General features: G+C 30.3%; 1 protein-coding gene across 1 annotated transcript; it reads right to left on the bottom strand.

Moving 5' to 3' along the window:
• Positions 1-3136: 3136 nt before the first annotated feature.
• On the bottom strand, positions 3137-5597 carry LOC148202474 (uncharacterized). The gene is made up of 3 exons (XM_088109619.1): positions 5298-5597; positions 4390-4809; positions 3137-3553 (listed from the first exon to the last, which is right to left on the bottom strand). The coding sequence occupies exons 1-3, from the start codon at positions 5595-5597 to the stop codon at positions 3137-3139; spliced, it is 1137 nt and encodes a 378-aa protein (XP_087965745.1).
• Between the last annotated feature and the right edge of the window lie 6284 nt (positions 5598-11881).

Here is an 11881-nt window from a genome sequence, read left to right as displayed (position 1 = left end):
TTACCTACTCTTGGTTGTATAGTATTTTTCACCATTCTTAATATCCCTAAACATTTCTAGTATCTTTCAGATACACTGTCTAGTCGAGTTTAACCCACTCATGATTGTCGTAGTCAACCTAGTAACCCCTGTGGCCCTGATTGAATTTCACTCACTCCTAGTTATGCAGTATTCTTCACCACTTCTGGTATTCCTAGACAGTCCAAGTATCCTCCAGATATATTGTCTAGTTTAGTTTAACCCAATCCTGGTTGTCATAGTCAACCCAGTAACCCCCGTTATTGTGACCCTAACTGAATTTCACCCACTCCCTGGTTGTGCAATATTTTTCACCACTTTTGATATCCCTAAACAATCTAGATATCTTCTCGATATCTTCTCGATATATTGTCTAGTTGAGTTTCACACACTTCTGGTTTCCACTCGACAAACCCGTCTAGCTACCGTTTAACTTCACCAAGATAAACTTGAGAGTTTCCCTTACTCCTAGTTTTTCCTAGACACACTCATCTAGCTATCGTTTAACTGCACAAAGTTAAACGTAAAGTTTTTTTATTATCTTCAAAATTTACAATCAAAAGATTAATTACAAGTCCTTAAACGATAACTCTCGCAGAAAGGATATTTGTGCAATACAATTCAATTTAACAAACTCACACAATTTTTCTCTCTACTCTCTTCTTACAATAAGCTTATATATCAATGAAACTTGAGAGTATCTCTTCTTTCTTTTAAGCTTTTTCTCTCTCTTTCTTTCAAGCTTTTCTCTCTCTTTCTTCTTACACAAGAAGGTTTGACTCTAAGTAGCTCTTTCTTTTAATGCTTGTTCAGAACAACAAAATGCTTTTTACATTTTGTACCGTTCGAAGTAGAATTTGATTGTTTAAGCTTTTTACTAAGATACAAAGCAGTTAATGAAGACTTCACCGTTGAATGAAGTAGATTGTTTTGCACATGGTATCGTCTAACCTATGTAAACGCTTCCTTAATTTTTTCTTTATTTTATTCAAGAAATTCATTTAGCAAGGTGTCTTTTAACACAAGTTTTTGGAATATCATTTCAGACTTTTAACATGCTTTCCAAGAACATCGTTTGACACTTTTATCTATTAAGACATATCAAGAGTTTGTTTGATCATTGCCTAGCAATGTATATCATTTGTTGCATTCAGCAAAACTCTCATTGATGCATTAATTATGGAAACACATTGACCAACTTGACAGATTCCTTGTTATCATAAACACATTGACCAACTTGACTAGTTTTCTCTATTACAAAACACACAAAACAAAAAAGGAAATGGGAAATGGGCTTTCGAAGAATCGAACGATCGAACGAAAGGTTTGGACAACTAGGTTTTCGCAAAGCGGAAGATAGGATATCGAACAAAAAAAAATGAAACGACCATGACGGCTATAGAAAGAAAGAATGAAACACAATGGATGAGTGGAAAGTTCAAAGCACCTGGGTACGACGACAATGGTGGAGAAATGAAAGGAAGTTTCAGCAGTGGAAGAAAGGTGAGAGATTTTGAGAAAAAGAAGCAGGGAATTTTGAACAATGAAATAGAAGACACTACGAAACCTCTTTTGACCTCTATTTTTGACTTTCGTGTTAGTTTTTTTGTTTAAAAAAAATAATTCAAATGAATCAATGACACCTTACACGTGACATTGTAAAAAATTGTCAAATAAAAGTTATTAAAGTATCATTTTTCCTTTCCTAAACAATTCTTGTCTTACTTCAAGTCATGTGTTTTTCTGGTTGATTTGAGTAATCATTATTTCGCTTAATCAACTCATTTTGTGACGAACCTTCGTATTATCTTGGGATAAATTGTTATATACAGTTTTTAAACATTTTTGTCAAAAAGAAAAAGAAGTCATATGGTAATATATTTAGTGTCAAATACGTTGATAAAGTGATATTTACCGACAAAAAAAATTGTGCTCTATAGTGTTTGAAAATAAAAATGTGAGAAATAGAAAACTTGAAAATTCACTAGTGCGGTGAAGGGAAAAGACATCGGTTGTTTTTGACAATACGTTTCGGTTGTGGAATCGAGGCATATACGGACGAGGTAAAAAGATGGGAGACTTTTGGCCTCGGTTCTAACCGAGGTAATATCTCAAAGGATACTGCCTCGGTTCTTCAACAACCAAAGTAGTAAGGAAGAAAAAAAAGGGGGAGGGTGGACCTATGGCACCAGTTCTAGGTTGAACCGCTGCCAAAGCCCCTTTGTTTTAAAAAAACAAAATCAGTATTGGAGAAAGAACTGATCTTGAAAGAACTGAACCAGATGAGTCAATTGAATGTTCTTCAACCTTCCAGACAAGGTTTTGCTTCCCATCTTCCATCTTTGTCGGGTTTAATATTACAGGAACTGAAGCAGGCCAAGTTGAATTTAACCAGAACTCGCTGATGTTCGAACTTCTGTCGAATCTTTAAATAAGAAGTTAGAGAAGGAAAGAATCTCACTTGAGAAAACGCGTGAGAGGTTAGCTCAAAATACTTCAAAAATATCTTCTCTTAAGGAAGAGCTAAACCATACCAGATTAAGGCTGCTAATAGCAAAAGGGGTTGAAATTAAAGATGCTTCAGATGATCCTTCGGTTATTACTAGAGAGCTCCATCGATTGAGTTTTGAGGCCGAGAATTTCAAAATAATGAGAGAATCTGCAAAAGCAGAAGTTCTGAGAACAATGTCCGAGATTGAACAGACAAAAACCATGATAAGAACGGCTAAAATCAGATTGGTTGCTGCCAGGAAAATGAAAGAAGGTGCAGAAGCTTTTGCCTTTGTAGAAATTAACACATTATCTAATAATGAAAATGAGAGTTTACCTAGAAATCAGATTACTCTTTCATTTACAGAGTATACCGTTCTGACATGCAAAGCCCTTGATGCAGAGGAACAATCTAGGAAGAGAGTTGCAAATGCAATGCTTGAAGTTGATGAAACAAATTTGCCAAACATGAACATTTTGAAAAGGGTAGAAGAAGCTAAAGAGGAAGTTAAAACTAGCAAGAAGGCCCTTTTGCAATGACTTAAGCAACATAACAAGTAAACTTGGAGACCTAACACAGAAATGCAGATTCAAGAACAAACAAAAAAATTGAATATCATTCAGACCTTTAATCAAACAGTGCATAAGCAAAAACTGAACTATTGAAACCAGCCAAGCAATGCTCCACCAGTGGCGCACCAACATGTTCGAAAATATCCAGCTGAAAAACCAGATCTGAAAGTGCATCAAACACCAAAATCAATAATTCTGAAGAAGCGAGAAAGGCAAGAGTGGCCTTTGTCCTTAAGATGAAAATGGGGGAAGAAGCACCAACGACGACGGTGGTAGTTGGGCAACGACGGCAACCTGGGCGACGACGACAGACTGGGCGACGACGGCAGACTAGGCGACGATTGCAGGGACGAAGGCTGCGGGGAGAACGAAGAAACTTCAGTTGTACAAGATGAAGAAGAGAGGCCGCGAGGAAGGAGGAAAACGGAGGTTCAGCCGAGGAAGAAAATGGAGGTTCAACAGGTGGTGATGGCTAGAGAGAAAATGCAGTAGAGGGAGGAAATGCACAGCGGAAGCGAAAGAAAGAAGATGCACAATAGGTTAAGTGGCTACACGAAAAAGTGTGAGTGAGGATATGCTTCGGTTATTCAACTAACCAATGCCTTAGCTCCAAACATATATATGCTTCGGTTCCACCAACTAAATGACGCAATAGCACAGTCCTGAGTGGTTTGCAATGGGGTTGCAGGATGTGGCAAGCTTATAGACATCGGGTTTGCTACCAACCGATGCAATAGGACCTTTTCTAAAAAGTTGTCAGCCAAAAGTCTGACTTGCAGGACGCCATGCAGAAGGATAAGCAACGGTTCTGTAGCTAACTGATGCAGTATGCTTCTTCCACTTCGAGTTTCTCTAAACCGAAGTATATACTTCTTTATGCTTCGATTTTTACTTAACCGAAATTTATATGACACGTCAGTAATCACTTTTTCTACTAGTGATTATAACCAAATATTGAGAGAGAAAGTCAGTTTTAATGATTATGTTTATATAATTAAATCAGAAGACAATAAATAAGTTCCTTTATTGAAGAATATATTAAAAAATTAAAATATGTAGTAAAAAAATTTATTCATACGTAGTTATGGAAAAATTACACATAGGTATTATAGATTCTAAACAAAAACACCCAACGCAAAACATATAAAAGAATTTAAAAGTCCATCTATCTGTGTATAAATTTTTTTTTGCACACCTATTCGAAACTGATTATTCGTGCCTCAAATTCAAATAAGAAGTAAACTAAAAAAAATGAAGAATCACACTCCTAACAAAAACTGCCACATTCTTCTACTTCTTGAAACGAACCGAACTAATTAACTCGGTTTCTCGAGAAGTCCTTCGACGATTAGGCACAACAAAGAAGCCTATTGCAGTGTAAGCTATGGCATAACACCTACCCCACAGAATTAAAACCAGAAGAGCAGTGATGAAAAACACACTCACAGCAATGTTTGAACCATTGCACCATCTTCTTTCATCACCATCTTTTCGCTTCTGTTTCACCATCCTTGTTCCATTAGCCATTGCCAAGGGTTCGCAGGATGTGCTTGAAGTCACAGTACCCGTTGAAATACTGCTTAAAGTGGTTGAAGTTGAAGATGGTGATGAAGTTGTAGTAAATCCAAGTGAACTAGAAGAATATGATGAATAGTTTGATAAGTTCTTTGAACTTTCTCTTGAGAAACCATCTTTTTTTGTTTTCCTCTTACGGCTCATCTTCTTGCCCTGAAAATAAGATTATTTATAACATTAGCATAAACATGCTCACATCACAAATCCAATATGAGAATATGTGCAAAAATTACTTAGTCAATTATAATACATGTTGAATTTTTGTAGTGTACCAAAACATTCTTATATATCTATTACTTTTCCTTTTTACAACATGTAACATTTATATGCAAGCTAAGGTGATTATACTTTTCATGAAGACGAAAGTTTTAGATTATCACATGGTCATAATTTGTGGTTTTCACAAAATCTCGATGCCGAAAGTTATGCATAAATATAAATGAGAGATTATAATATAATAATAATAATAATAAAATAATTATAAAAATATAAGTGGAGTGAAAAAGAAAAATGGAAATTTCAAACTAAGATGACCCTTTTCCATTTCAGAAACCCAGTAACCGTAAACATGCTTCAATAACCGCATACGAAATTCTGCAAAAATGATTCTAACACATGGAAGGAATGAAGAAAAGACTAACCAATGACGTATGATTCAAAGCCGACACAAGAGCACGACGAAAAGAGAGGTTACTATTATTGTTACTATCATCGTTCTTATTTCTGTCCGTATTTTTCCAGTGACTCCCGTTTCCTTCGCCACCCTTCGCCGCTGTGAAAGCCGACGTGAACACGGTCGGAAACACGTGCTTCTCCGGCACGGCAATATAAGTGAGAAGCGGGTCCGGTGTTTTGCGTTCCCGCGAAACGACGCCGCTGGGGTTGAAACATCGGAGGAATCGAAACATCCGAACCTTGGGCTTCCTTTTGGGGGGATCCATGTTCGGAAGACAAGCCTTCGAGGAGAACTCTGAGACGATATTGGCGGTTAGAGAAACGGTGTCGTGTTGGCGTTTAGGATTCGACGGTTGAAGGAGAAAAAAAGAAAGATTGTTTGTGTTTGGATTCGGGTGGTGGTGGCCATTAAAAATTGTGAACCTGACCGTCAAAAGAAAAATAAAATTATGCGCGGGAAAATTTGATACGATACAACGTAAGAAAATGAATGTGAAATGTTGGGTTGCTTGGTTTGAATGTATTACTGTGTATTTGTGTGTGGTGGTGGCGTTTATGAATCCTTCCAATAGAGTTTTCAAAATGAAAACCAAAAGGGTGATTAAGGAGAATCAGAGTTAGTATAAAAAAGGGAGAATCAGATTTCACATGTGGCATGTTACAATCATGCATTGTTTTCCAAATTAAATTTTACCAAAATCTAGATATTAGAAATGCCCTAAAAAGAGGGATTTTGGATTTTGCCCTTTTTATAGGTAAGACATATTGGCATCACATCAATTGTTCTGTCTTTTGTAAAAGTAGTTGTGATGATTTCTTTTGAATTTTAAGGATAAAACATTCGACCATGATATTTTTAGAACCAACAATTTTTTATTTCTCTACTATTTGGTAATAATTTTTTGAATTCTCTACTATTTTGGTAATAGTTTTTTTAATTCTCTAATATTTTGGTGTTGTGTTCCATGTCTTTAATATTAATAATATTATAAAATATTGTAATATATTTTAAAATACCAAAATTAATGTCTATGTATGTATTTTAAATATGTAAAGGAACAATAGAAAAAATTCAACCGATAATCTAAATTTTAAATTTTATTTTTATTTTAATTTTTTTTATAAATATAAAACTTCATTTCTTAATAACCATATTATCATTAAGAGAAGTTATTAGCAAAGCATTAAGATTATATCTTAAAAATATTTAACCTAGTTAAAAACTATTAGGTTTATTCAAACTATTAACAAACGAGTTTAAATTAATCACAAAAAAGCAACAAATGATTATTAAGAGTATAAAATTAATTAAACTCATTCAACAAATAGGAAATAATTTACAGGAAGGCTGTGATTACAAAAGGATATTGACAAATACAAAATTACGCATTTTCTAATAGTTTTCCTAGCCTCAAACTTTAGTCGTAATCCTTTATTATGTTATTATCTTTATCGTATTCTTTAAGAAAATTTCGACTTTAAATTTAATAATTTATTATTTTTAAATTATAAATAAAGTATACAAATTTAAGTTGAATAAGTTGAAAACTGTAGAAATTTAAACAAGAAAGAAATATCTGTATGAATTTCAAAATATAAATATTTTAAATAGTAAATATCATATATTATGTATGTAATTCTTGTTGGATAAAATATTAACCTATAAAAATAAATCAAATATTCAAATGTAAGTTGAATGAGTTCAAAATTAGAGAAATTTAAACAATATATATATATATATATATATATATATATATATATATATATATATATATATATATATATATATATATATATATATATATGTTTGAATTTGAAATTTAAATCTCTTAAATGGTAAATATCTTATTACCATATGAATGTAATATTCTTGCTGGATAAAATTTTAACCTATGAAAAATATCAAACAGTTCCAAAATCAAAGGAGTAGTCACAAATTCCGTAACTAAAGCAATCAAATGCAAATAATAAACAAGTAATATCCTTTTTAGGCCAAGGACATAATTTCTACAGTTATTCATTTTCATACATCAAGGTCGTTCCTATGGTAGTCAAAAGGTGCCCTGGAACTAATCCCATGAAAGGTCCAGAAAATATTAATTTTTATATTTTAAAAAATATATTTAATAATAAATGTTTAATTTAAAAATTCTAACCATCAATAATTATAACAACACCCCAATAATCTTTAAGCTAGCATAGAAGGTTTCCTCTTGCATTTTTAGAATATCATCATGTTGCCATCTTTATATACTAAACAATTTCATCAACAGCTCAATCTAGTTTTCAACAACTCCTATACTCTTATACATGGATCATCATCAAAATGTCTTTTGAGTCTTCACCTAAATGAAGAACCTTAACGGCGACAGAGGGAACCTTGGCTTCCTCAAAAAATAATGATTTAATGTCTCAATAGGTCCCTATTTTTGTTCAGAATTTGAAATAGGTCCCTTTATTTTTTGGCGTCTCAATTGGGTCCTTATTTTTGTTAATTTGATCCAAATAAATCCTTTCCGTCAATTTCATCAAACGGCGTTAATGAATGTGTGACGTGACCTTACACGTGTCAATACTGTTCTCAGGCCACGTCACACATTCATTAACGCCGTTTGATGAAATTGACGGAAATGATTTATTTGCATCAAATTAACAAAAATAAGGACCCAATTGAGACGCCAAAAAATAAAGGAAACTTTCAAATTCTGAACAAAAATAGAGATCTATTGAGACATTAAACCAAAAATAATTATATCTATATAAATAAATAAATAATTTTATTTTCTAACTTTAATGTATTTTTAATATATTTTATGTATCTGGTATACCCAAAAAACTTTTATACATCTATTTAAAGATTATGACATCCCAACATACGTGTTGAAGACCTATAATATTTTTCTTTCACGATCATATATTTTATCTAGTCCCCAACAAAACTATTCGAAACTTCGATATCAATACCTTCATAAACATATAATCTTCTATCTTTTATGGCATATTATCGACCCATTATGTCTCTATAAATATCTCTTAAAATGTGGATCGAGGCAAAGAAAATTAAAATAATAATGATGATGGACTTATCCATTCTTGAAAATTTAAAAAAAATACACCACTTTTGTAATTTCATAACGAAATTACACTACATAGGAAAAATAGTTATAGATTAGTTATAGACTCATTATTAGGTAAATATAACATTTAGAAATACATGGTCCAAGTTGTTCACTGAAAGTTTATAACTTTAGAAAGTATACCACACTTCTATTATATCAAGTAAAAAATAGTAGAAAATTATTGTAAAACAAATTAAATACCAAAAATGTACATCCTTTTATATTTTATTACATATTACATAGTGTGATGAAGTATTTATTGATTTAGTTAATGACTAATCCTCCTCAATACAATTCAAATTTTTCAGAACCGACGAGTTACCTTTGATTAGAATTGTAAATTATTATCACTAAGCCCAGAACACGTATTAAAGACCAATAAATGCAGTAAGATTGATAAATAAATAACCTTGTTATCAAAACATATTACTAGGAGTTCGATCTTGATGCATGTTTAAATAGATTTGAGTTAGTCCTTAATTCCTGATCAAAGAACAAATTATTATACAAAACAAGACTGATTTTGAAGTATTTGTATTCCAAACCACTTTAAAGAAAATATACTAACAAGAAAAATCACCTTAACTTGTGCAACTCAAATTACATTCTAAAACTAATTGTAAACAAAACGTATTAACCTTTCCGTACACAATTTTTTATTATGTGCAGAATGAAAAGGCATAAACATAAACTCATCAGGAAAGAGAGGAAAAAGTCTGCCTGTAGTATTCACTAAAGCTTGGTCATGTTAGTATTTCCTTCTCCATGAAGTCCACTTGCGTTTCAGATGGTACTACAACGGTGGTATTCCTAGCACCCCTCCTGATAAGTCTTGGTTTTGGCACTTAGGCAAATTTACAATATAAATTACCGATTTAGGCAAAAAGAATTTAAATCAAGAAAATAGACAAGTTGTGGGATCATACAACTTTGAAGAAGTCGTATTTCTGCACAACTTTATTCTGACATCATAGTCAGATGTGAAGTCGTGCATCCCAAAAACGATTTTAGGATATGATAATCGATTACTTGGTGTTGTAACCGATTACCACGCCTTTTTTTCATAGAAAAAATACAAAAAAAATTGAAATCGTAGGGGGTTGACGACTTCTATAAGAGAAGCCGTGCAGCCCCATACATCTTTATTTTTTTAAATTTTTAATTTTTTTTAATGAAAATCATTTATAATTTGTTAAAAATGTTTCTAAATGTATTTAAAATAATTAAAATTATATTTAATTAATAATTAAAGTTTTTTAATATTATTAAATAAATAAATTTCATGATTTTAATTATTTTTTAATTAAATTAATTTTCTATAAAATAATTTCAATTAAATAATTTATAACTATAACTATTGTAATTATCTAATTAAAAATTCAAAAAAAATTATATTTCTATTTTTTTCAACTTTTATTATTATAGTATTTTTTTTATAAATTATAATTAATTAATAAAAATTTTCTTCATTATAAACTATTTAAATTAATAAAAATATTAAATATAAACTATTTAAATTAATTAAAAACAAAATAATTAAAATGGTAGGGATTAACGACTTCTTTTCTTGAAGTCGTGCAACCCACCCACTTTCACTTTTTCAATTTTTTTTTATTTAAAATGATTTATAATTTATAAATAATGTATTTAAATGTATATAAAATATTTAAAAATGTATATAATTAATAATTAAAGTTTTTAAATATTATTAAATAAATAAATTTTATTGTTTTAATTATTTTTGTAATTAAACTAATTTTTTTATAAAATGATTTTAATTAAATAATTTATAACTATTATTATTATAATTATTTAATTAAAAATTTAAAAAAAATTATATTTCATTATATTTTTTTTAATATAATAAATTTACTTAAACAAATATTTGTTTTAAAAAAATTTATTATGATGAAATAAAATAAATTTATAATTTTTATTTATGTAGTTACAATAATTTTGGTTATAAATTATTTAATGAAAATCATTTTATAAAAATTAATTTAGTTACAAATATAATTAAAACCATATAATTTTGTTTATTTAATAATATTAAAAAACTTTAATTATTAATTATATAATTTTAAATATTTTATATACATTTAAATACAGTATTTATAAATTATAAATCATTTTAAATAAAAAAATTGAAGAAGTGAAAGTGGGTTGGGTACACTTCAAGAAAAGAAGTCATCAACCCTTACAATTTTAATTATTTTGGTTTTTAATTAATTTAAATAGTTTATATTTAATATTTTTATTAATTTAAATAGTTTATAATGAAAAAAATTGTTATTAATTAATTATAATTTGTAAAAAATTTACTATAATAATAAAATTTCAAAAAAATAGAAATATAGTTTTTTTTAATTTTTAATTAAATAATTACAGTAATTATAGTTATAAATTATTTAATTGAAATTATTTTATAAAAAGTTGAATTTAATTACAAAAATAATTAAAATCATAAAATTTATTTATTTAATAATATTAAAAAACTTTAATTATTAATTAGATATAATTTTAATTATTTTAAATACATCTAAAAACACCTTTTACAAATTATAAATGATTTTTATTAATAAACGAAATTAAAAATTTTAAAAAGTAAAGATGTGTGGGGTGCATGACTTCTCTTATTGAAGCCGTCATCCCCTACGACTTCAATTTTTTTGTATTTATTTTATGAAAAAAAGCGTGGTGATCGATTACAACACCTGGTAATCGATTATCATGCCGTAAAGTCGTTTTTAGATACACAACTTCACCTCTGGATGTCAGGTTGAAGTTGTATAGGGAGAGCACGACTTCTTTATTTGAAGTCATATAGGCCTTCCATAACTTGCCTATTTTCGTAATTTGAATTTTTTTTACTTATATCTGTAATTTATACTACAAATTTGCCTAATTTCGTACAATGATTGGACCTTTCTTCACTACTGGTAGGAGCACTGGAAGAGCTTTAGCAGGCACACTTGCAGCTAACTTCCGAGCTTTTTTAAGTGTGCATTGGCTACTGATGCTGTTAGAAATATTATATCTTTATCTTTCAGTTAGTTTGTTATTATTTCTTATTTGTATTTTGGGATTAGCCCATATTTCTTCTATTATAAATAGAGAACCCTATGTGTGTTTAACACAAGGGAGATTAATTCCATATATAATTTTCACTATATTTAACATGGTATCAGAGCAGGTTTTCTGATATCTTCCGGTGGTCTTTGCTGTCTGCCGGTAGTCGGCCGTCATGGCCGCCGGCAGCCCTTAAAAATTTCATAAGATTCATTTTCTCTTCTTCTTAAATCTCAGCACCCAGAATCAAAGAGACAAGTCTCCTGGGAACCACTGCCTCCTCTGAACTAGTCGTCTCTCAATCGATTACCGCTCTCTGTTGCCACCGACCATACGCCACCGGCCACCGTCACAGTATCGAC

Source organism: Vigna umbellata, chromosome 3, assembly GCF_029865625.1.
Source record: "Vigna umbellata cultivar VRB3 chromosome 3, Vumbellata_1.0, whole genome shotgun sequence".
NCBI lineage: Eukaryota > Viridiplantae > Streptophyta > Magnoliopsida > Fabales > Fabaceae > Vigna > Vigna umbellata.
This window is presented reverse-complemented; position numbering and strand designations above follow the sequence as displayed.

Bases quoted from the DNA above. Each gene is read 5' to 3' on its own strand.
- LOC148202474 (XM_088109619.1), bottom strand. From the start codon at position 5,597: ATGGATCCCCCCAAAAGGAAGCCCAAGGTTCGGATGTTTCGATTCCTC. The intron at 4,810-5,297 runs GTTAGTCTTTTC...TCTTATTTTCAG, and splicing joins CTTTGAATCATACGTCATTG to GGCAAGAAGATGAGCCGTAA. The intron at 3,554-4,389 runs GTTCGTTTCAAG...TTTTCTCTCTAG, and splicing joins AAACCGAGTTAATTAGTTCG to CCATCACCACCTGTTGAACC.